This window comes from Myxine glutinosa, chromosome 10 (assembly GCF_964187855.1).
Source record: "Myxine glutinosa chromosome 10, kmMyxGlut1.1, whole genome shotgun sequence".
Lineage (NCBI taxonomy): Eukaryota > Metazoa > Chordata > Myxini > Myxiniformes > Myxinidae > Myxine > Myxine glutinosa.
In genome coordinates, this window is record NC_136270.1 from 68,561,150 (window position 1) to 68,588,840 (window position 27,691).

The window sequence follows — 27,691 nt, forward strand, 5'->3', positions numbered from 1 at the left end:
CCCCCCCGGGACCATAGTTCCTGCAAGGTTCACTGCAGGCACTACCATTCCAGTCTTAACACTTACTGTCTCACACTTAATTAACCTATGAAATAAATCAGGAGGGCTGTGGGAAGTGAGCCGAGGCTACTTACCTGTTCTCCTTAACCTGCTAATCCCCTTACCAATCATGCAATCAAATATTTACAATCATTATAATTCGTTGTTCCTGCGGTGGGAGGAAACAAACGACACGCAAAACTAACCTTCACCACAAACCTTAACCTTAACCAAAAATTCAAAAATTCAAAACTCTAATATTTGTACAGACCCCAGTCTACAGACCGTGTCTCCCGGTGGATGCCACAATATGCAACCTTACCTGCGGGTCCATCCCAATGCACCCCTAAATTTCCGCGGGCCCTGTCCAGGTGTTACAGGTGAGTGACATGGCTCGGTGGATTTCGCCCTAATTCATACAACACAAACCCTTAACCACCCATTCACATTCCAAAACTCATCACAACACTTAAATCAATACCAAGCATGTACTTATTTCACCCCCCCCCCCCCCACTACCCCCCTGCTCCCTGGCAGGACCATGGCATTGATGTCGCATACATGTGTGTTCATTTCCCACAACTAGGCAGCGGGGAGGGACCGCATAAGTAAGATGGTGGCGGCGCTTCAGGCTGTGGTGCCCACAGTCCCAAAAACAAGTCACTTGACTCACAAGTTCATTGCCCCCCCCCCCCTCCTTTACCTCTTGGCCCCGTGACAGCCAAACAGCCCTTTCCGCTGTTACCCCACCAGTGAGGGTCTCCACAAACCAGGCCCCGTGGCCTCCTGCTTCAGCGCAGCTACGCGGGTCGCCGGGAGTCTCCCTTACCCAAAGGCGCCCAAACAGACCCTCCACTGACGAGCTCCAATTTCCAGATACCACTGGCTGCCAGGGTAATTGCCGCAGAGGGGGGGGGGGCGCAGGCATCGCACCTCAAAACTTGATCTGTACCTGCGGGCACACACACACCTTCCCCACCCACAAGATCTCCAAAACACATTTCCTCCCCCGCTGCCATTCAATTCTCAAACATGTTTCCATAGAAGATGTTACAAAAAGTTGCCATGGCCTGCCATTGTGAAATCCCAATTCACATTTAAATCACATTTTCAAAAGCACATTTCACAATAATTACCACTCACTCTCCATTATCTTCAACCTCACGACCACATAAAAACACATAACCACAACACCAAAACAAACGCCACCCACAAGACTCTGTGGCACACATTCCATCCCCCTCACCGACCATGTCATCACTCTCCCCCGCCCCCAACTCCAAATTACATGTCCCAATTTAAAAAGCAAGTCCTGAAGCCTGGGACAGTAAACATCAAGGCCTTACTCTACCTTGATGTGCAGGTAATTTCCGGTCGGTCAGGTCCAAAAGTGCCATCCACCCATAAAATCCCAAAATTTATCATTGGGCCAATCAAATATTTACAAATTTCACTTTTCTCCCCACTATACTGGCAGTTATGTGGGTCCGCATCCAACGGTGAACTGTTCTAAACAACTACCTGTGGCTTCGACAGCTCCGTACCTCTACCGTGCAAGAGTCATCGGGACAAGATGGGCAGTCAAAGCGCCAACATAGCCCATGAGTGTCCATAAGGGTGCGACCCACCATCCATCCTTTGGCCCCCCTGCGAGGAACACAGCTGCACCAGCCCCAGCTGGCCAATGTGGTGAGCACCCGCTGCCAACAACATTACCGCATGCACAACCTCGGCCCTGGGGGAGACGGTCGCAGTGCGTGGCATTCCCCGCACATCACGTACACCGCCCTCGTCCCCCAGTCCACAGACCTGTAGCCCCCAGTGCCCACCCACACTTGACCACACCAAGGTCCAGTCAACAGCCATGCTCCACCAGGAGACCCACCTAGAAGACATGGTCCACACACCCAGGACACCCATAGCACCATATTGACCCCCAGACTACCCAACTACATCCCCATGACCCCGCGTCCAAAATATCAGCACAGTCGCCCCCGCAACCAGTTGAAGGCTGTGTCCTGCTAACCTGTCAATTTTATCCCAGCCTCCAACACTTTGGTCTACACACCTGGATCAATAATGGTGTCACTGCTGTCAGTGACCACCATGACATTTCAAAATTTACCCTTAAATTTGCAGCTAACCCTCAGATTACCCATGCCAAACATTTTTCACATTTTGCTAATTTCACCAAAGAAAGATGCTTTGCCATACACATGCCAGCCGATCATGGCCCATATACTCGGCTCGTTACCATCTCCCGATTCAACAATCCCATGACTCTCTTCCCAAACCAAGAGTCCATAAATCATAACAGAACATCTGTGGAAGGTCACTCTCACACCATCACGTTCCAAAGATGCTCTAATAGTGACAAAGCGTGAAGCGTGAAGTCCAGTAGGCTATGTAAATCTCTGTCCATTCAGTTCGACCCACGTCCATAGATCAGCGCAGCATGGCAGGTCACCACATGCTGGCTGTCCCAGAGTCTCAGGGAGAGGGTGTCAGGCCGCATGCCCGGGCGGTCACCATATCAGGCCCAAGTTGGCCGTCCGTGATGCCACCACCAAAGCGCGACCCACAACACCTCCCCCTAGTGGTCATCAGTATACGCCATCCCAGGCCTGTGAGGAACCACGTCGGACCCCCTGGAGGTCTTAACCCCCACCAGGGTCCGGTGACCCTGCCGGCCCGAGCCACATGCTCGGGCGGCGCCCCGACGGACAAGGGACGCCACACTCCACCAGACCCCCTGTAGGGCCCAGGTCGTACCATGACACCCATGGCTGGACCCCACATCCAAATCTCGCCAGCCCAGCCCCCCAGCTGGCTGGCATACCCAAATTTTTAAAGGGGAAACTTTTGCCCGAGGCCATCCCCAATGACCTCTCCTGGTCCAAATTCCACAGCCCGGGGACCAACTCTCCCCATGGCTGCTCCACATGAAATTCCCATTTTAATTTTATTTTAGATTTCCTTTTAACAATTTGTATCTCCCATCCCAAACCGCAGCTGCAGGTAACAACTCCATCAGGTTGTTCTGCCTCTCCCTGCAGCTGGTCCACATTCCCTACGGGGACCAAATCTTCAGAGGCTCTATCTCCCGATCCTCAAATGTCCAAATCCAGCCCGGAGCCAACACACTCCCCCAACTGGGTATTCAATTTTGGAGCCTCCGTTACCAAATTGTAGTGCATGGTGAGGGTCCCCTCGGTCACCTCAACCGCCTCCTCAGACCGCCTCACCTCCTCCCCCAAGCTCCTTTAGGCCCGGTCAAACTCCACTTCCATGGGACTGTCCCTGATCCCCAGCCGCTCTGTCACATCATTTACATCATCCCCATCAATAATTTGCGGCCCCCACAGGCCTTGATCAATAAATACCTGGTCCGACTCCATTACTCGGACCCCCCCCCCCCCCCGCCACTATTGTTATCCCCTGTTGCACTGCACAACCGCCCTTGTGCTGCACCATTCCGAATTCATTCCCCGGTTGGGGTGTTGGGGCATCCACCCGGCCCCGATAGCCTTCCAGGTCACCATGTGGGAAACATCCCCCAGTTACTTCGAAACATTCCAGATTTACTTCCCCATTCACCTGTGGGCACTCCACATTCACCTGTGGACACTCCTCATCTACCTGTGGACACGCCCCATTTACCTCTTCACATGCCGCAATCAAATTTTCCCCATTTAAATTTCTACCTTCCCTTCCTTCCCACTGCGATTCCAATTTTTCCATTCCCGGTGCAATTCCCAATTTGAATTCCCGCCGTTCCGATTGAATTTCTGCCACCCTTGGCTTCTCCTGGGCCCCATTTGAATCGATCGATCCAATCCAATATGGATTGGATTGGAAAAGTCGATCCAATATGGCTGCCACACCATGCAAAATATGGCGTCACGGTTATCAAAAATTATTCCTGATGCCTTGCAATTTTGTATGCACCAACGTAGAAATGACTGCTCACAGTTATAAGTGGCGGTTATTGGGATGGACTAGCCATGAGAAATATAGTTTGATAAAAATGACGAAATAGGACGGCGTCGTCATTGCGTCATTGCAAAGGGTGGCATTGGACGGTGTAGTCATTGGAATCGGCGGCGTGGGATGGCATCGTCGTTGGCAAGGGCGTTGTTCGGTACCCGGCATAACTGTTCACATATATAAGCAGAAGCTCCAGTTAACATATATATTAATGCTACGTATGCAAGTCTTGCTGAGTTCATTTGTCGATCATGGGAGTTTGGCTTGAATAAGGACTGTGATGAATCATTGTAGAAGGAATAACAGAGAATTGTATTCTAAACATGCCCGATCCCATTACATCTCATCAACTAAGCAAAGTCTTCGAGTTACAGTTTGGGGTTAGACTTCTGGTTTGGGGTTGTTCCACGTGAAGGTCGAATCTGCAGCTGATCCTGCAATCTCAATCAAAGCGAAGTTTTCCAAACCAGATCGGTAATGTTTACCTCCGCCACTGATGGTGGATGGACATTATATTTCCATTCCTGTCTGTCTGTGAACGGGACATCTCAAAAGGTTGTGGACCAATTTGGACGAAATTTGGTGGAGAGGTTGGGCATGTGACAAGGAGGAAATGATTTGATTTTGGTGACGATCCAGATGCGGATCTGAGAATTTTTTAAGTGATTCTTCACCATTGAGTAATAGGGCCAAAAACGATATTAAAAAAAACAAAAAACAACAACCGCCTTTGAGGCCATTTTGGCTCTTTGTTTTTTTTTTTTTGTTTTTTTTTTGGTATACAAGATCGAGGCTTGTGAAAGAGCTAACATTAATCACACAAAAAGTCAAACCGACACATAAAACATATAATAAGGGGAGCGGTAGACAAGATGGGGAGAGAGGGGGAAGGACACAAACACAACATTTGAGAGCGGGGACATCGAGAGATCTGTGGGAGGGAAAGGGCTTGGGGGAGGTGGGAGAGGTATAAAACATATGGACACTGCAAGGACTTCCAGGAAAGAAGTTGGAATTTCAAAAAAGTGGATCTGGGGTGAATTAGCGGAGGTAGAAAAGATCAAGGTTTTGGATGGGGGAAGATAAGAGATGGTGGTGAACAGCTGTTTTAAAGACCTGGAGGGAGGAGTGGGATTGAAGAGAGTGGGGGAGTTTGTTCCAGACGTGGGAGAAAAGGGGAATGAAAGAGTGAAGGTGAGCAGACAGTCTTGATTTTGGCAGTTTAATAAGAGGGTTGCTGGCAGATCTTGTGCGACCTGTAGGAATATTTGGGAGAAAGAGCACAGAGAGAGCTGGGGGAGCAAGGCCGGAGAGGACTCGGTAGAAGACAGAAAGACCACCAACCTGCCTGCGGTGAGTGAGTGAAAGGCCCTCCGACTTAGCTTCATCGCGGGAGATTCCAATGATTCTGAAAACTTTGGTTTCAACAGCATGAAGCCGAGCTAGGTGTGAGGCAGGAGAACAGTATTCCATTGAGCTACGGATGAAAGCCTTGTATGTGGAGAGGAGCTCAGGTGTGCCAAGGAAGGACTTCGCACGACGGAGGATGCCCAGTCGGCGACTGGCTTTGGAGGCCAGCTTGGAAATGTGGCTTTCCCAGGAAAGATCATGGCAGATAGTGAGACCCAAAAGCTTGAGCGACAGAACTTCTTGGAGAGGATTGTTGAGAAAGGAGATGGGAGAGTTGTCCAGTCGGTCTTTTTGGAGAGACATAGTAAGAGTTTGAGATTTGTCAGGATTGAAAGACGTGTTCCACTTGTTTGACCAGTCTGTGATTTTGTCCAGGTCTGCAGAGTGAGGATGCGGCAGACTGCCGATCTGAGGGATGTGGACTGTGGAGTCATCAGCAAAGAGATAGAGAGGATTTTCCAGAGAGTCGGAGAGATCGTTGATGAAGACCAGAAAAAGCACAGGGTCCAGAACACTGCCTTGGGGAACTTCAGCCTGAACAGGAAGGGGAGATGAGAGAAATCCATTGAGGGCCACATGTTGACTGCGACCGGAGAGGAAGTCCACAAGCCATGTGTGGAGATTTCCATGGATACCATAGGAGGAGAGTTTGGTGAGCAGAGCTGGGTGCCAGACTGTATCAAAGGCACGTGATATGTCAATGGAGACAGCTCTGATTTCCTGTTTGGTATTGAGGACCTCCATCCATTGTTGAGACAGCAGAAGCAGCATGTCCAGAGTAGAATGACCTGTTCTGAATCCAAATTGATGATCGGAGATCAAGCCATTGGAAAAGAGGAAGGATTTGATATCCGAAGCAATGATGGATTCCATGACTTTGCTGATAATTGGGAACAGGCTGATTGGTCTGTAGTTGCAAGGATCTGTTTTTGCACATTTTTTGCACATGTTTGCTGATTTCCAAGATTCTGGTAGATGACTTTGAGCAAAAGAGAGGGTGAAAAGATTAGAGAGAGGGTGAGATAGAGTGGAAGAGCAGGATTTTAGGACCGGTGGGCTGATGCCGCCTGCTCCAGTTGCAGAATCAGAGTCATGGTTTGACAAAAACTTCTCCACCTTGTCAGGAGAGGACACCGAGTCCAGGAGCAGTTGGGTTCGACTGGGTAAGGTGGGAACAGAGAGAGATGGGTTTGGGACACAATATTTTGAGCCAAACACCGAGGTGAGGCATTCGGATTTGTCACAAATTTGTTTTTGGCATTCTTTGAGCCGCTTCTTTGGCTCTTTGGCATCAAAATTTGGCATTTTGGCTCCTGTCGCAGAGCAGGGGTTGGCCTTTTTTGGGCCCCCTTTTTGAAGCAATGTTTTATGGCCGGATGCCCTTCCTGCCCCCAACCCTGTTAGTCGGCTCTTGCGACACACAGGGAATTACCAGTGAACTGGTACTCAATTTGCCGACCTTGGAAGGATGACAGGCTGAGTCAACCCACCCTGGCGTTAATTCAGTGATCTCCCAGGATTCGAACCCAGGATCCTAGGATCCCAAGCCGGCACCCTAACCACTAAGCCAACACCAGGCTGGCCAAAAACTATATGTAGCATGATATTTCAATCAAAAAGTTGTGGTTAACTTGTGACATAACTGGGTGGATGAGTTGGTTTGGTGGCAAGAACAAATCGATTGGATTTTGCTTCAGGTCTGTATCCAGATCCATCCTATCAGTGGGATACAAAAAGTAAACTGTTCAGGCTGGTGGCGGTATGCGCTCTACCAAGTGCCGTTCTTTTTTCTGTTATATTTTTGTCCCTGTGTAGCTGTTTGTATTTTTGTCTAATTCCCCATGTTAAATCATACCTTGTTGTATGCTACATTATCTAATTAATTTTCATGTGGCCAAGGCCTGCTCCTCAGATAGACAGCAAGCCAGGTTTCTCTCGGTTTTGGGTTGTTTCTCCTTCCACTTTTTTTCCCCTAAAATTTTGTCCTTTCTGCCTCTTCATCGTTATCTTATTCCCCCTCCTTGCTTCAAAAAACCCAAAGCAACAATCAAATAAAACTATATTTTCACTCCAAAACATGACCTCATTCTACCATTAACTGTACTTCCTTCTTACTCTCTCCCTTTTCTCCATCCAAAATTAATCTTCATTGAAGGAAAGGCTTCTTCCTTTAAAAACTTTTTAAAACATTTTTTTAATGCTTCACTTTCCTTGTTTCTCCATCATAAATACCCCAAGTGTTCATCACAGTCTATCCTCTTCTTATTTATCTTCACAGAGCATATTTTACAAACCTGTCTCTCATCTAAGTGATGGATCAATCAACCCACCTCCTGGACCCACAGCACCACCTTCCTCCGTGCCTTCAGCAAAATTCATTTCATCCATGATCTTTTCAAAGATTCCTTTCAAAAATTCCCATCCATGATCTGTATCTCGAACGTCAAATTTGGGAATATTGAGAAATCAAGTTTGCAGAGGTTGGTGCTCATGACAACCAAATCCCCTCAAGTTATTTGATGGTGTCAAACCCCTCCATGCTAGAACCCTTTGTACATCTTTCCGAACTCTATCCTTCCAACCCCAGCCATTCTATGTGACCCCTCTTCATAATCCCTCCACTTCATGTCCTCTTCTTCTGCATCCTCCCGCATTCTACCCACTCAAAAATGTCCCCTCACCCCATCTCCTCAAAGCTTCACCCTCACCTATTTTTAAAATACATAGTCGAGGCTCATGGAAGAGCTATTACATTGAACGCATCAGGACATAACAGATAAAAACAGGATGCAATACACTCATGCATGGGGTAGACAAGATGGATACAGAAGGAAACTCAAAGGAGGGAAAACTAAAAAATTGGAAGGAGGGATTTGGGTGGGGTTAATGTGGGTACGAAACATCATAGTGCATGATTGGGGATGATTATGAGTGCATGAAAGATAAGTAAAATGATAGATTAAGTTAATAGGATATTGATATTGCACAGGTACGATGGGCCAAATGCCTTTCCCATGTGTATTGTTTGACCATAAAAAGTTGGTGAAAACAGTTTCCACGGTATATTCTCCATCAAATATTTTACATTATGGAGTAATAGGATGAACAGCCAAATAATCCATGAGTAAAACTCAAAGGTTTACTCGGCAAGAAATTGTATAATGATTGATTGATTTGAGAATTATTTCTGGAGACAACATTCACGGTGGATTTCAAAAACTAGATATTTCCGAAAGAAACACACCTGTTGTAAAAGTTATAAAATAAAATCCAAACAAGCTCACCTCGATGATTTGATGCCATTCTGGTCTGAGCGAACAAAGAAAGGCAATTTGCCCTTCCGAGTGATATCTACCCAACCACCTCTGTTGTTCACGACTCCATAGTGGATTGCAGCACGGCAAATACTCGAATGCTGGAAAGACAGGTGTAGAAATATAACTTTCAGCATCAGGTTTACCCTGCTTCCCCTACAGGACAAACTTGAATTATTATTTGTGACGTCCATATTTTTTCCTGCTAATCCACAAAAGTTGCAATAGTTTAAAACCACAGTCGTGCAAAGTCCTTCCTTGGCACTACTGAGCTTCTCTCCACTTAAAAAGCTTTCATCCGCAGCTTGATGGAGTACTGCTCTCCCCTCAGGGCTGGTGCTCCTGCCTCACACCTAGCTCGGCTTCACGCTGCAGAAACCAAAGCTTTTAGAATCATTGGAATCTCCCCCGATGAAGCCGATGCTGAGGGCCTTTCTCTATCTTTCACCGCAGGCAGGTTGGTGGTCTTTCTGTCTTCTACCAACTCCTCTCTGGCCTAGCCCCCCAGCCCTGTCTGTGCTCTGTCCCCCAAATACTCCTGCAGGATGCACAAGATCTTCCAGCACCCCTCTTGTGGTGAAACTTTCAAAATCAAGATTCTCTGCTCACCTTCACTCTTTCATTCCTCTTTCCCCCCCTCTCTACAACAATCTCCCACATTCTCTTCAAACCCTCTCTTCCCTCCAGGAATTTAAAACAGCTGTTCACCACCATCTCTTATCTTCCCCCATCCAAAACCTTGATCTTTCCTGCCACTGCTAATCCACCAGTAGGTGATAAATGTTGCTTCTGGGACACCTCCGTTTAACATGGGAAATCCCTATCTAATGTCATTTACCCCCTTGTCTTTTTCAAAAATCATAAACACCTCTATTTCTCCCTCTATGAACCTATAATCCTTCTCGCCTTATGAACCTATAATCCTTCTCGCCTTATGAACCTATAATCCTTCTCACCTTATGAACCTATAATCCTTCTCGCCTTATGAACCTATGATTTTCTTCCTTTATGAATCTATAATAATCCTTCTAGCCTTATGAACCTATGATCATTCTCACTTCCATGTAAATTTTACCCTATTCCCCCCACTACCCCCTTAATGTAGTTCCTTAGACCACTCTGCTAATGAGCCTATAAATATATTATCTCTTTCTAACTTTTTTAAGAGTTCCATTCTCCTATAGAACTCATCCCCATCAAGTATATTTATAAAGTATACAGGTTCCTTAACCTTTTGTTGTGAAAGTATAAAGTGGTATGTTTCACGGAGGGTTCTTGTTTGACCTCCTCCTCTCCCACATACCATTTTAAAATTATAATATTTATTATCCGATTGATAACCATTAAAGTTCTCACTCCACTCTAATATATTTTTCTTCCCACCCTCCATTACCCCACTTAACAAATGAATACGTTTATCCGTCTTGAGAACCTTCTGACCAGTGATTCTCTCAACCTCTTGAATCTGATATTTTTCACATTCGTTATGTTTTCCATTTATATACCAAGGTTGATTACACCTCCACTCTTTAGTCTGGTTGATACTTGGTTCTATCATTTATATAATAGTAAAAAAGGTGGCGGTAGCCCGTTAAAATCCCTAACCCCCCTTTTTAACTTATCACTTATATATATATATATCTTATATACTTATATAACCATAAGGGAGACGATCAATTCCATTTTCTAAAATAAACCTCTTATCATCAAAAGCCCCCAATGCTTTCTTATTCACCTCTTCTGAATATAATTGATGTTTATAACTTCTTATTCCATTAATCTTTCTAAACTCTTCTTTCTTTGTTGTTAAACAGTTATAATAATCCTTAAAGTTTATTGTTTCTTTAATGACATTTTTCTTTATACCTTTTAACTTCTTATCAGTCTTTTCAACGTTATTCACAATGTATTTATAAGCATAAGCCTTCGACCTCAATCCCACAAATTCACTCATAACATTTCCTCCCAATTCATCCTTGAACTTTCCAATCACCTTTTTATTTTTAGAAGAGAACAACTCACTCTCTGGACTGTAATTACTTGTATCATAGATATTAATGTCCTTTTTCATATCTGAATAAACATCATCAGTATTAATTTTCAAAATAAAACTATCAGTATCCATATACAACAATGACACATTATCCTTATACTTTGATTTTAGATTAATATAAAAGTAATCATACATTAATGACTTTGACAAGTCAAGAATTGATGTTCCAATGTAAATAGGTTTGTCCATTTCAATACTCTCTTTAACCAAATGGATCGCACAAAAGTTCTCAGTAAAGACCTCAGCTCTAGTAAAACTCGGTCTATTAATTAATTTTGATGCTTGTTCCCAAGATGTTGCTAGTCTGATATTTTGTCTTTTCCTCACATTCTCCATGGTCTTACCAAAGACCGCATTATTCATTAATTTATAAAAGTCTTTCTCAAAATCTGTTTTTGACTCTGTTCTTCTTTGTGTATTAAAATCAATGTACCCCTTTAACCAATGACTTTGATTGAACTTTAGAACCCTGTGGATCTTCTCTACTCTTAGACCTTTTGATAAATATTGTCGCAAATTTCTTTGGTGTAGTACATAATTTTTCTTGTTATATAATGTAGTAAGTAATTTTTCTGTTGATTCACCTATATCAAACGATCGTTGATAATCACTCAACCATTCTTTCTTTGGACTTTCTTTCTCACAAGCAAATGGAAGATCTTTATGTTTGATATGAAGTTCTTCAGGATATTTTAAATCAACCTCAAAATAATAACCAACCTTTGAATCATCCAATTGTTTTTGTGTAGAGATACATACATCTTGTAAAACCTTTGTGTAGTCTTTTTCCTTTACCCATCTTAGTTTCCCATAAGGAAGAGCTTGAGACATTGCCCAGCCATACAAGTTGTTTGCGTCATAGTACATCAAGTAAGAACTCTCTTTCGTTGAATCATAATTTGGAAGATATTTGTTATTTGCTTTTGAGTAGCTGCTCGAGCATACTTGTGAAATTCCACCTCTTTTTGCCTTTTCAATCATCAAAAGCATATCGACATCGGTTATCAAATCCAAATCTTGTTTTGTCATTTTCAACATCGCGCTCCAAGCCAATCCAGGTGCTGTGTAGTAGTGAGCAGGATCCAATCCATATCCAGTGCGACAAACAGATCTAAAGGCTTCAAATACATCGGCCAATAAAAGCACATCAGTTTTGAGATACAAATCGTGATACTCACCAAGATTCTTGATGTTATATTTTTCCCAAACATTTTGTGCGTGTACATAATCTTTATCAGATATATGACTGTTGTTTAATTTGTTATCGAAATTTTCTTTTAAAGGAAGTTGTGTTTCATTGAATCTCTCAAATGAGTCCATATAGTCATAGGGGTAAATTCCCTTTTGTGTTAGAAAATCTTTATCTGAAAAATACTCTGAAAGACATGGAAACTCTTTTAGATTTTGAACCAAGTTAGCCAATGGACTTGCCATGAATTTAAATGTATCAAGAAATCTGATATGAGTAATAGGAGATGTGTGAATTGTTTTTGTGAATGAAATGTATTTCTGATCTGTGTTAGGAATTGCTGAAATGTGTCCAGATGTCTTTGAAAGTTCATTAATAAATAGATGCGTATCATAATGAGCATTGTTATGAAGAAAGACAGGAATGAAAGAGGGGAGTTGATAATTAATATTACAACTTTGATGAGCTGGACCTCTATATTTACCAGTGAGATGACAATGATCTCTAACCTTTAGACCTTCACCAATTTTTTCCTCACAAATATGACAAACATTGTTTTTTCTAAATTCCCTTTTCTGTTCATTCGTCAAAGACATTGGTTTATTAGTTTCTCTCATTATCTTGGTTAATCGGACACAGTCTTTTTCTAGTCGTTTCACAAACTCCTCTGGGGTATTTGAGCCTCTATACTCCTCTAACTTGTTATATTTATCACCAACGGATGATTTGATATAATAACAAAAACCGCAAGGAGTATGTTTTTGATATTTATTTGTGTATGAATCTTTTGGATCTGGAGAAGCAGTATCTATTTTTTCTAGAATACTTTCAAAATCAGCATATATAACAAATGGATGTTTGATCTTTTTCTTTTCATCTTTGAATGTGATATTTGAGCCTTCTTTAGGCATATTGATTACCGTTGATTTATGTTCACCACAATAATTTGAATGTTTATCTAATCTTTCTTGTGTATGGAAGAAGTTAAGACAACGCAAACAAATATATATTTTATTTGTTCTTTTACATACTTGTGGTTTTATTAATTTAGCAATATCTTTAATGTATGTATAATGTGAATTTTCCTCTGAATTAAAATATAGAAGATTAATATGAGTTTGTTTACAATTGTCAGAAAGCTTTAAAACCTGAATGCTGTTTGTTTCTGTTAGACCATAAACATTAACTGATAAATTATTTATCTTTTCAAATTTAGGAATATCATTTAAAGCCATCGGAAACTTTAGATCTTTCGTATTTAATGTATTCTCATATTTTTTATAATGAGATACTCTTTCATCATGAAAATGTGGAGGATGTAAGTGTGCTAGAATAGACCAGAGAAAACATTTATTGTCTTTATTTTTGATATTGATAACTGCTTTTCTATTTTTGATAACACTGGGTAAATCAATGTAGGAAGAAGCTTTTAGAGGATCTGATTTAAGAATATGAATGTCTATGTAAATAATTTTTCCTATATTGAATCCACTTCCTACGATTGAATTATCCACATCTTGCTCTTGTTTAATAAGTTCATCATAGACTCCTGATGTTTTAAAATCTTGATATGAAGATATAAAGTGTGGCTCAGTTCTCATGTATGGTGTATCTATAACTCCTTCGTCCTTTGTCATTTCTAATTTTACTCCCATATAAAATTTAAGTGGTTTCATTTCTTTTAGTGTTTTTTCAATCAACGTTTGAACAACAGGTTTAACTCTTTCTACAGCATCAACTATAGACTCTGGTTCAGGAGGTTTGAAGTTAAAGACTCTTATTTTAATATGTTCTTTGAATGCGCCATCAGAGTTTTTAGTTGTGATAAAATTTGATAAATGTAGAATTGTTTTAAGATGTATTTCGAAGCCTTTCTTGAGGATATTTTTATTACATGCAGAACAGTGTTTTGTTTCCTTCTGAATAGGAGATAGTAGGTGAAGTAGATTAAATGTGTGTTTGTTAGTTTTAAGGTGTCTTTTGTATTGTTTATATTCTTGTTCACAAACATCGCAATACGTTGCTTTGATCATATTTATTTATATAGTAAAATTATACTTAAAACAAAGTGCCTTTTTTAGAGGCTTTTTAAAAGATGAAACTGTGCTTAAAGTAAACACCTTTGAGCTTTTCAACTCGTTTTATGTATATAACTTTACTTAAAGTAAAACACCTTTGAGCTTTTCAACTCGTTTTATGTATATAACTTTACTTAAAGTAAAACACCTTTGAGCTTTTCAACTCGTTTTATGTATATAACTTTACTTAAAGTAAAACACCTTTGAGCTTTTCAACTCGTTTTATGTATATAACTTTACTTAAAGTAAAACACCTTTGAGCTTTTCAACTCGTTTTATGTATATAACTTTACTTAAAGTAAAACACCTTTGAGCTTTTCAACTCGTTTTATGCATATAACTTTACTTAAAGTAAAACACCTTTGAGCTTTTCAACTCGTTTTATGCATATAACTTTACTTAAAGTAAAACACCTTTGAGCTTTTCAACTCGTTTTATGTATATAACTTTACTTAAAGTAAAACACCTTTTTTTGTTTTTGTTTTTTTTTGTTTTTTTTTTTCCTTTTTTTTTTTTTTTTTTTTTTTTTTTTATTTTTTTTTTTTTTTTTTTTTTTTTATTTTTTTTTTTTTATTTTTTTTTTTATTTATTTTTTTTTTTTTTGTATACAAGATCGAGGCTCGTGAAAGAGCTAACAATAATCACAAAAAAGACAAACCAACTCCTCTCTGGGGGAGCAAGGCCAGAGAGGAGTCGGTAGAAGACAGAAAGACCACAGTAGATGATAAATGTTGCTTCTGGGACACCTCCGTTTAACATGGGAAATCCCTATCTAATGTCATTTACCCCCCCTGTTTTTAAAAAAATCATAAACACCTCTATTTCTCCCTCTATGAACCTATAATCCTTCTCGCCTTATGAACCTATAATCCTTCTCGCCTTATGAACCTATAATCCTTCTCACCTTATGAACCTATAATCCTTCTCGCCTTATGAACCTATGATTTTCTTCCTTTATGAACCTATAATCCTTCTAGCCTTATGAACCTATGATCATTCTCACTTCCATGTAAATTTTACCCTATTCCCCCCACTACCCCCTTAATGTAGTTCCTTAGACCACTCTGCTAATGAGCCTATAAATATATTATCTCTTTCTAACTTTTTTAAGAGTTCCATTCTCCTATAGAACTCATCCCCATCAAGTATATTTATAAAGTATACAGGTTCCTTAACCTTTTGTTGTGAAAGTATAAAGTGGTATGTTTCACGGAGGGTTCTTGTTTGACCTCCTCCTCTCCCACATACCATTTTAAAATTATAATATTTATTATCTGATTGATAACCATTAAAGTTCTCACTCCACTCTAATATATTTTTCTTCCCACCCTCCATTACCCCACTTAACAAATGAATACGTTTATCCGTCTTGAGAACCTTCTGACCAGTGATTCTCTCAACCTCTTGAATCTGATATTTTTCACATTCGTTATGTTTTCCATTTATATACCAAGGTTGATTACACCTCCACTCTTTAGTCTGGTTGATACTTGGTTCTATCATTTATATAATAGTAAAAAAGGTGGCGGTAGCCCGTTAAAATCCCTAACCCCCCTTTTTAACTTATCACTTATATATATATATATCTTATATACTTATATAACCATAAGGGAGACGATCAATTCCATTTTCTAAAATAAACCTCTTATCATCAAAAGCCCCCAATGCTTTCTTATGTGTGGGCGGGGTCTGTGTGGGTGTGGTCTGTGTGGGTGTGGTCTGTGTGGGTGTGGTCTGTGTGGGTGGGGTCTGTGTGGGTGGGGTTTGTGGGTGGGGTCTGTGTGGGTGTGGCTTATGATTTTTTTTTTTTTTTTTTTTTTTTTTTATTACTACTAATTAAATTAGCTAATCTGGGTGGATGAAAGTATGGATGGTTGTTGTTTAATGAATTATCAGTTTTGTTTTTTGTAATTCTTGTGAGTAAAATGAACCCAAGATTTCTTCCCAATTCATATCATATAATTTGTAAGTCCAAGGCATAGTATCCATTACATCAACGATTTTGAATAATTCATTAGTCCATCTCTTTGTATAACCTTTCTCAAAATGACTTTTCCATCTGTATATTCTTACAATATCACCAACTTTGAACTTGGGCTTTCTCAAATTAATCTCCTTTTCATATTCTAATTTTGTAAATGTTTCTGATGGTTTTGATTTTGTTGATGAATGAACTGTATTATTGTAATTATCTACAATATCCTGAATAAAATACACCCATTTTTGGGAACCGAGTTGTGTGAATTTTTTATATAATTTCTCTTTTAAAGTACGATTAAAACGCTCAATAACAACTGCTTTTCCTTCATTAAAGGTGCTGTATAATTTAATACCCTCCCCCTTAAGAAATTTCATAAATATTTTGTTATAGAACTCTGTTCCCTCATCGGTCCACAGTTTCTTTGGTTTTCTTTTACTTTTATTAAATATCTGTTGGAAGGCTAACTTCAGAGTATAACCTTTCTTGTTTTTCAAAGGAACAACCCAAGCAAATCTACTCCTCAAATCAATAACGGTTAAAGCATACTTGTATCCCTTATCATTTTTTAGTTCGATTAAATCAGCGGACCATATGTGGTCGGTGTATTTAGAATAAACTTTCCTTCTTTTAAACTTTGTGATTATAGGTTTATGTAATTCATCAGCCAAAAGCTCCTCAGTCTTGATGACATCATGAGAGCCTAATAGTTTTTTGAGGGTGAATAACCAAGGCCAAGTTTCAATTTAGCATTTATCAAATTTCTCACAATAAACCTATCAACTTTCTCTCTCAACGTTGGATTTTGTATCAAAGACAAATTATACAACATTTCTCTGTCGGCTTTATGTTTTTCAGTCAATGTAGTGGTTTTCCCATAAGCAATATCATGCTTCATACACACTTCATCAACCCTATTTGTAGGTTTAGACCAAGGTTTAGGATTGTCAGCCTCATCTAATCTTTTATCCAAGTTTGTTCCTGGGCCACAGAAAGAATACCCTGGAAGGTGTAATTCCCCTGGAATTCCAGTTGTTGTAAATTTGCTACCTGACAAAAACTTTTGTATGTCTCCTCCACTTTTAGGAGAGATGAATTGACACTTTTTAGAACCACACACTTGACATATTCCTTTTTGATAAACTCTATTATTTTTAGCTTTAACATAAGAGATATTTTTAGATTTAGTTTTCTTTTTACATTTGAGACAATAACTCATATTTATTTATGAGAAAAAGTTCTACATAGTGCCAAAACCTTTTTGGTTTTCAACATATACATTTCTATCTTGATTTTTAAAACATAAAGAATCCTTAGAAATGACTTCACTCTCTCCTCCATTTATTTACAAATAAAACTAACTAAAGTCAATAACACCAACATCATCAACTATATGTTGTATATCTGCGCTCTGAATTCATTATAGCAAATTTAAAAACCAATAAGTTCGGAAGAGTCATTAATTCTTTATTTTCCTCTTCAGTGCGTTGAGATTTATTTATTTGTCGTAATACCTTCAATCTTTCATTAATCTCAGGAATGGTCATATTTTTATATTTTTCCTCCCTCTCCTCCTCCTCCTTTTTCTCCCTTTCCTCCCTCTCCTCCTTCTCCTTTTTCTCCCTTTCATCCTTCTCCTCCTTCTCCTTTTCCTCCCTCTCCTCCTTCTCCCTTTCCCCCTTCTCCTCCTTCTCTCTTTCCTCCTTCTCTTCTTCAACTCCTTCCTCCTTCTCTTCTTCAACTCCTTCCTCATCCCTTGCTACCCTTGAGTTTGAACCCCAAAGAATATTATACATATACTCATCTGGATTTTGAGATATTCTTGTATCTATAATTATTTTTCTCATAATAGGATACCAATAAGATTTGTTGACGATTTCTAAAAGAGTTTTATATTTCATAACTTTGAGAAGTTCATTTTTATTTAATATTTTAAACAAGTCTCTATTTGTGGGTTTAACAATATCAGTATAAGGCCAGTTTTTAATGACAAAATTCCCATGTATATGCTCCAAATCATAAGGTATGTAATACCGAGCACCCTTTTCTTGTAGGTATCCTTGAATACAAAAATTATAATTCTCTTGTAGTCTTCTTCCTGCCATTTATGTATCAGAAATATATGTGAGATTAATATTATGACAGGTAATACCACCCCATCTTCCCACTACCAAATCGGTTTGTATTCCTCGGCTTTCTATCCTTATCTCATTACCTTCCTTCTTTGTCATGCGAACCATCGCTATACTATCATATATTTTTATTTTCTTAAAATCACGTATTTGTTGTTTACTAATTGTACTTCCACATAAATCCTTATCTTCACCAAGTGGATAATATTCTTCTTTACGAGACTGATTTAAATCATGTAGGTCTTCTATGTTTATTGAAAAAGACCAATTATACCCTAAATCAGGCATATCATACCCCCATTTATTAATTCGCATATTAACTAAATGTCCTTCTTTATAAAATTTAATTGTAAGCAGGTAGTTAAATTCAATGAGGAAAGGTGTATGGTCAGTATAACCAGGTGTTGTGGTTGTAAATTTTACTTGTTTCACAAAACGTGCTGTTTTCTTTAAAGATATATATTGTGATAAATCACTGAATCTAATCAAGTCATTCGCATCTGTAGGGTTTGGATAATTGATTAATTTATAAGTATTCTTCATATTAATATTTTTACTTACACTATATTTTTGTCGTTCAGCCTGTGCCTTTGTATAATAATTTGATAAATCAATATCCTGAGAGGATTTTCCAAAGATAGAACCATCTTTTCCAACATAGGTCATTTATATTAGATAAAAAATGATATCATAAAAATTTTCATTATTGTTGAGTTGAAATAATACATATAAACATAATTGGCCACAACATTTAGAATTAATTTCTTGAACTTGGAATGTTTGATAAACACCATTCTGTAAGAATTGTATTACTTCAACAGGTGGTGGCATACCATAACTATCAAAATAATATTTATCCTGACTATTATGAATACAAACCCAATGAGAACCATTCTGTGTGTCTAAATTCATAATAATATTCTTTGTATTCTTATTTATATGTATTAATTCATCTCTCATACAAATAACCACATTATCAATTTTTAGTGTTTTACAATACTTAGCTAGTTCTATATTTGACGTTGTATTCTTTCCAAATTGTTTAAACCATTTATCCATTTATTTATGAGAAAGATACAATCCATTACCCCGTTTAGTTAGTTTAACACCCGCTTGAGCGATAGAGGAAAGCATATCTCCAACCAACAATCTAGCTTTATCAGGTAGACTTTCAAGTTTTTGAGCAAAATCTACAATTACACCACTTCCACTAATTTGTTTCTCCAACTCCTTGTTATGTCTTTCCAATTCTTTTTGAGCTTTTAGTTGTGCCTTCCTTTCGTTAGCAGTTTTTACCGCTGCTGAAATACCACCAGTCAATGCTCCCGCCGCACTTAAACCAGCAAATAAAGGAATTAGAAACGGGAGAAATCCTCCTCTTGACTCGTCTATTGAATATTTCTTTAACATAGGTTTCGTCATTTTAATTTTAAGTGATCCAACATCATTTAGTGTTTTTACTTGTGTGTGTGTGAGTAAAACATCAATTCTTACAGCTCCTTTTCTTTGAATTGTATTAACATTAATAATACAAGGCTTTTGATTTTGAATACAAGATGTTAATTTATTAAGATTGATTTGATTAACATATACCCCTACCATTTATTTATGAGAAAAAACCTATGTGATATTAATCATAACACCATTATCTGTATTAATCTGTAATTCTGTTTCCTCCAAAAGCAAACAATAAGCATCAACTTCTTCATTCTCCCCTCTTTCAATGTATAGAGAAGTATCCACTCGATTAGACTTTATAGTTTCCTTTTGAGAACTCAGGTCAATTGCGTAGATTGTATATAAACCTTTAAATGCAACCATATCCAAAATAGGATCATTATTACCATTACTTTCACACACTTTTTGGTAGGACTTGTAGGCTTCCGCATAATCATTTTTTTCCCAATCAATTTCCAATCTATCTCGCGGATAAAATGTCCCATCAAGAGAAACCCGAAGTTGTTTCACCTTAGCATTATCACTCAGGGCATTATTCTTATTAGTACCGTCCTCTCCATCTGGTTTCTTAAAAATGAGCCATAGGTATCGTGGCTTTCCTTCAAGAACACCCAAATTCCAAGTGTAGGTAGTGTGTTCCAGTTTAACGTGTTGACATCTTCTTTTAAGGTATGATACATTTAGCGGTTTCTTTGAGTTAAGTCTTCTATTTAACATCTCTTCCGTTTTAAGATTAGGAGTATATTCACTAATATACCAACACAAATCATTAATAACAAATTTATTATTGTCGCCAAAAGCATTTTCAACCCCAAAAAGCAACCTATTTACATTATCATTCCTTTGTAGTTGAAATCTAATTTTAAGCCCATACAAAACTTTATCATAATCACAAAATCCAAATATACCTTTCAGAGGTACTGCTACCGTAAAACTATTCTCTGCTTTTGCGTCATCATTATACATTGACTTCCTTTGACTATAACCAGGGTCTGCGTTTGTTCCTGTTGACATATCAGGAATAAAACCTTCAACAGCTCCCTTACCCATTCTATCACTAAACGAATATAGTGTAAATTTCATCATTTCAGATGTAGCAGAGACATAATCAACCGCTTCAACCTCTTGTGTTCCAATATACAGGCGGACACTGTCAAACATTTTCCAGAAGAAATCATTTACGAGTGTAGCATTAGTATTATTCGCAGCCTTAGTGAATTTAAATTTACACAGCAAGAAACTATCAGCTATATTCAAGTAAGTTTGTTGATTATTTATTTCAAAACTTTTTGTTCCGTTTGAATTCCAGTCTGTTCCTGTTATAGCATTTACCTTAAAATAGTCTTCCTTTTTAGTGGAGTTTGAAATGATAATCGTATCATCCAAATCATAGATACTATCAATCGCTTCCATACTTGTATTTATATAGCATTAAAATTGTTGAAACCCTGACCCAAGTATTTTAATGATTTTTTGTCGTTCTTGTGAAGATAGTTGAGTTTTACCTTTTTTAATTTCTTTGATTGCTTGTAATTTATGAGACTCCTTTTGAGCATCTTTTATACTCTTTATAGCACCCGCAACTGAGCCCACGGCAGAAGCAGTTGAACCAATTAGGTCTTTATGTTTAAGGATGGTTGAACCAATACCCATTAGAGTATCAATTATCCCATCTCCTTTATTTCTAAATTGATGTCCCACACCCCGTTGTCTCTTTGGTTTATAGTATCCTCTCCCAAGAAACATACCTTCACCCTTATAGTATGGTGAAAGGAACATCCCATCCCCTGTAATTATTTTATATTTTCCCAACTCGTGTTTTCTCACAATAACCATTATTTATTTATTGAAAAACTTCACGTAGGTGAATTCTGATGGATATAATTTCATCATTAAAGGATATCATACGATTATCTTGGTCGGTTATCCTAAAATTTACTCTGTATATGGTTTTTCCTGACACAGGTAAATAGACAAGATTTTTTGGTTCCATATTAAATTTATAACCAATCGGGGTTGAGTATGCGCTGAATGAAAATATTGTATTTGTTCTTATTCCATCGTTATAAGCACCATCAATCAAATCACAATGAATTAATACTGAATTTATACCGGAGGATATTTGAATGACATTATCACTGTAAGACGTCCCGTTAGTTTCAACCTTTTTTGAAGAGAAACCCAATAGCTCTCTAAACGATTTTTCAATGGTGAAATCAACTTTATAATTATTTTTAAGTTTAATAGTTGATTTTGAAGTGTGTTTTTGAATATCTATTACAATATTTTTTGGTTCATCACCTTTTTCTTTCATAAGGCGAGAGACTTCTGAAGATATTTGAGAAATCTCGTAAGCACCGGGTGAAACGGTTATAGTTTTATATCCACTTCCTGGATTATAACTAAACTTGTTGTTTTTCTCTGTGATATTAAACAAGGTATTATAAGTCTCCATTGACAACAAAGAAGCCTCATATTCTTTTTTGGGGTCAAGTTGTAGTGGGTAAGGGAATGAAGCTGTGTAATCACTCGTTGTGAAATTAAAACTAAGAATTGTGCTTCTCATCTTATTTAATATCTAATAAAATATCTTTGTATTGACATTTATTAATTATTTTCATATTCATCAACTGATCTAAAATGGCGGATGCTTCATTAAAACAATTGTTGTTTCCAGCCTTCTTACTACCTAACAACAATAATAACCTATTAACTAATTGTGATGGGTCATTTGGAAGAAAACTAACACCCGAACCAAGCTTACTTAAAGCATCAATAATATGTTTCTCCTTCTCATTCTTCTTACTTTTACCAGCAACAGAAACTCCATAATCAAGTGTGTTTAGCAACTCAATATACTCTCTATCTTCCTCTCTTTCCATTTCAAGCGGTTCATCAAAATAAGGTGAATTAGAATGTCCATCTTTTGTTAGAAGAAACATTAATCTTGGGGTTAATTCAACATTTGGTTGGTCAGAACTTAAGAACACCAATTTATCATTAAATATCAATAACTTTTCTTTCACAAGATGGAACTGTGCTGGTTCTTCTGTTGGAATGAGACCTGCTCTGGTTTTTGAACCCTTCAAATATTCATTGTTTTGAAGAGCTTCTACAATATAATTGGAAAGTTTATTTACCTTCTCAAGATGCCGAAATAATCCTTCATCATCATATTCTAATTCTCCAAGTTCTTGCTCTGTCATTTGACTAAAATCTTTGAGCATTTGAAATTTTTTTGGAGTAAATTCTACCATGGGAACTGTAGGTGAAATCGTTTGTTGAGTTTTTAAAAGTGGTTTAAAAAATTTCTCTTGTTTTCTTTCAAAGGCTTCTTCACCAGTTAGTTTCTGTCTCCTTTTCTTCTTTATGTCTTCCTGTTGCTTTACAACTTTTGAAAGCAACTCTTGATGTTCTTTAAACTTTCTTACTCTTTCTTCGGTATTCATTTTCTGTATTTATTTATTGAAAAATATCATTTAGTATCTCATCTTGTTTCACAACAATATATTTATATTTTCCGATCGTGTGTTTCATATTATTTTCAAATTCCTTCTTACTACGTAATGTAGAACAATTATCTCTCCAAAAATTATTTGTATCTATTGAATTTAACTTAAATAAAATAAAAGTATTAGCATTGTTTCTTATTGAGCGCCGAGGGAGTTGAAAATATGACTGACTAAGATAAATACAATTACAAGAAGAATGTCTCCCTCTTGTATAGTAGCTATCCATTACTGTTTGGTTTCTCTCATTAACACAATCATCAAAGATAACGAGGTTCTTTTTTGATTTATCTAAATCTTGAGGTGAAGGTATATCATCCGTATTATCACTGAGAATACAAGTTATGGGTTTTAGTTTTGATTTTGATTTCTGTGTATCACAAAATAATTGTATTATATCATCAATATTATAATCATTTAGTTTGTTTTGAAGTTTAAATAAACCGATAATGTCTTCCTTTTTAAGACCCGCATTAAAACCCTGTGAGAGTAGTTGATACTCAGGTTGAAAACTTGACTTTGTAAAAATTATTAAATTATCATAATCTAAAAAATTAGGACTAAGGAGCATCTTTAAAAGTAAACAGGTTTTTCCACATCCGCTTGAACCGACTATTAGACATCTCAATGAATTTGGAAGATTTTTATGGTTATTAAATTTTATCTTATTTTCCCAAACAGGTAAAAAATCATTCATTTATATATTTGGAAAACAAGTCATCTAACTTTTTTTGAGTTTTTTGAGAAACTCTATATTTTATCCTGAGTTCAGGTTTAATTTCAAAATAATCCATTATTTTGTTTATATAGTATCTTGTATTAACATTTCCATTAAAATTATTTTGAATAATAAATATCATTAAACCCTTATACATTTCCTCAATACAAATAGTCTCTTCCCTTGTAAGAAATGGTGTATTATCCCCATAATACTTAACATTCATCTCTCTTATTAATCTTGTAAAGTAATTCATTTTTGGTTCTAATTTAAAAGAGTTATATATTTTTCTATATTTTTTATTATCATTAATTAGAAGATAATCACAGAAAATACATTGTTTATATGCTTCTGATTCTGTATTAAGCCCCACTCTACCACAAGCCGGACAATTCTCTAATTTATCATATGGAGAGTCTGGAAATTCTAAATATCCTTCAGAATTTATCATATTTATATAGTAAAATTATACTTAAAACAAAGTGCCTTTTTTAGAGGCTTTTTTAAAGATGAAACTGTGCTTAAAGTAAAACACCTTTGAGCTTTTCAACTCGTTTTATGTATATAACTTTACTTAAACTAAACGCAAATTTATTAGCTAATAAATACAATGTTTCAAAACACAAAAGACAAATTTCAATCAATCTCTACTTCGGTGGAAGATATAGAAAAATATGTCAAAGATGTTAAATTGAACAAAGATAAATATGGAAATTTTTGGATTAAACCCATAATGGAGAATAACATGTGTCCTTTTATTAAATTTACAGGACAAGCTATGTTAATTAATAACTCTATTAAAGTAAATTTGACAAAAGTTTCTCCACTACTACTAACAATTTACTCAAAGCTTGAAAAGATCATTGATAAAGAAGCTTTGAAAATGAATGATAAAACCATCAACGATTCTAGAGGAAACATTTGTATATTCTTTAATAGACCCAAAGATGTGGGTGAAATTAATAATATGAATATTAGTGGTGAACTATCATTCCGTACTCTGATTATTAGAGATTATTTGAAAATAACATTTAATGTAAAAAATATTGTGGTTATTAGTTCTAATGAAAGAAAATATATAGATATTGATGGAAGTTTAATGGTATGTAAATGAGTGATATTAACAGTCAATACTCTGAGAGTTATTATACTGAGAGTCTAGGATCTGAAGATAGTTATGATACTAATAGTTTGTGTTCAAATGATAGTTATGAGAGTAGCTTTATTGATGACTCAGATAGTGAAATTGAAATTGATGAACTAGAGTATCTAAACTTTCTGGCTAATACATAGACGCTTTACTTTAAGTAAAGTTATATACATAAAACGTGTTGAAAAGCTCAAAGGTGCTATTTTCTGGCTTTCTGGGCCCTGTGCTATTTCTGGTCTTTATCAATGACCTCTCCGACTCTCTGGAAAATCCTCTCTATCTCTTTGCTGATGACTCCACTATCTGCCGCTCCATTCCTCATCCCTCAGATCGGCAGTCTGCAGCCTCCTCACTCTCTGCAGACCTGGACAAAATCACAGACTGGTCAAACAAGTGGAACATGTCTTTCAATCCTGACAAATCTCACACTCTTACAATGTCTCTCCGAAAGGACCGACTGGACAACCCTCCCATCTACTTTCTCAACAATCCTCTCCAAGAAGTTCTGTCGCTCAAGCTTTTGGGTCTCACTATCTGCCATGATCTTTCTTGGGAAAACCACATTTCCAAGCTCGCCTCCAAAGCCAGTCGCCGACTGGGCATCCTCCGTCGTGCGAAGTCCTTCCTTGGCACACCTGAGCTCCTCACCACATACAAGGCTTTCATCCGCAGCTCAATGGAATACTGTTCCCCCCTCTGGGCTGGTGCTCCTGCCTCACACCTTGCTCGGCTTCACGCTGTTGAGGCCAAAGCTTTCAGAATCATTGGAATCTCCTGCGATGTAGTCAACTCCGAGGGCCTTTCACTCACTCACCGCAGGCAGGTTGGTGGTCTTTCTGTCTTCTACCGACTCCTCTCTGGCCTTGCTCCCCCAGAGAGGAGTTGGTTTGTCTTTTTTGTGATTATTGTTAGCTCTTTCACGAGCCTCGATCTTGTATACAAAAAAAAAAAAAAAAAAAAAAAAAAAAAAAAAAAAAAAAAAAAATAAATAAATAAATAAATAAATAAAATAAAATAAAATAAAAAAAAAAAAAAAAAAAAAAAAAAAAAAAAAAAAGGTGTTTTACTTTAAGTAAAGTTATATACATAAAACGAGTTGAAAAGCTCAAAGGTGTTTTACTTTAAGTAAAGTTATATGCATAAAACGAGTTGAAAAGCTCAAAGGTGTTTTACTTTAAGTAAAGTTATATACATAAAACGAGTTGAAAAGCTCAAAGGTGTTTTACTTTAAGTAAAGTTATATACATAAAACGAGTTGAAAAGCTCAAAGGTGTTTTACTTTAAGTAAAGTTATATACATAAAACGAGTTGAAAAGCTCAAAGGTGTTTTACTTTAAGTAAAGTTATATACATAAAACGAGTTGAAAAGCTCAAAGGTATTTTACTTTAAGTAAAGTTATATACATAAAACGAGTTGAAAAACTCAAAGGTGTTTTACTTTAAGTAAAGTTATATACATAAAACGAGTTGAAAAGCTCAAAGGTGTTTACTTTAAGCACAGTTTCATCTTTTAAAAAGCCTCTAAAAAAGGCACTTTGTTTTAAGTATAATTTTACTATATAAATAAATATGATCAAAGCAACGTATTGCGATGTTTGTGAACAAGAATATAAACAATACAAAAGACACCTTAAAACTAACAAACACACATTTAATCTACTTCACCTACTATCTCCTATTCAGAAGGAAACAAAACACTGTTCTGCATGTAATAAAAATATCCTCAAGAAAGGCTTCGAAATACATCTTAAAACAATTCTACATTTATCAAATTTTATCACAACTAAAAACTCTGATGGCGCATTCAAAGAACATATTAAAATAAGAGTCTTTAACTTCAAACCTCCTGAACCAGAGTCTATAGTTGATGCTGTAGAAAGAGTTAAACCTGTTGTTCAAACGTTGATTGAAAAAACACTAAAAGAAATGAAACCACTTAAATTTTATATGGGAGTAAAATTAGAAATGACAAAGGACGAAGGAGTTATAGATACACCATACATGAGAACTGAGCCACACTTTATATCTTCATATCAAGATTTTAAAACATCAGGAGTCTATGATGAACTTATTAAACAAGAGCAAGATGTGGATAATTCAATCGTAGGAAGTGGATTCAATATAGGAAAAATTATTTACATAGACATTCATATTCTTAAATCAGATCCTCTAAAAGCTTCTTCCTACATTGATTTACCCAGTGTTATCAAAAATAGAAAAGCAGTTATCAATATCAAAAATAAAGACAATAAATGTTTTCTCTGGTCTATTCTAGCACACTTACATCCTCCACATTTTCATGATGAAAGAGTATCTCATTATAAAAAATATGAGAATACATTAAATACGAAAGATCTAAAGTTTCCGATGGCTTTAAATGATATTCCTAAATTTGAAAAGATAAATAATTTATCAGTTAATGTTTATGGTCTAACAGAAACAAACAGCATTCAGGTTTTAAAGCTTTCTGACAATTGTAAACAAACTCATATTAATCTTCTATATTTTAATTCAGAGGAAAATTCACATTATACATACATTAAAGATATTGCTAAATTAATAAAACCACAAGTATGTAAAAGAACAAATAAAATATATATTTGTTTGCGTTGTCTTAACTTCTTCCATACACAAGAAAGATTAGATAAACATTCAAATTATTGTGGTGAACATAAA

General features: G+C 37.0%; 1 protein-coding gene across 1 annotated transcript in view; it reads right to left on the bottom strand.

Moving 5' to 3' along the window:
• Positions 1–8,184: 8,184 nt before the first annotated feature.
• The window catches only part of LOC137433463 (cysteine-rich secretory protein LCCL domain-containing 1), a 56,036-nt gene continuing 36,529 nt past the window's right edge, over positions 8,185–27,691 (bottom strand). Inside the window, exons 10-11 of the mRNA XM_068125791.2 lie at positions 8,721–8,851; positions 8,185–8,287 (exon numbers count right to left, since the gene is read on the bottom strand). Coding sequence (XP_067981892.2) covers positions 8,185–8,287; positions 8,721–8,851 — 234 coding nt within the window. The remainder of the gene's footprint in view (positions 8,288–8,720; positions 8,852–27,691) is intronic.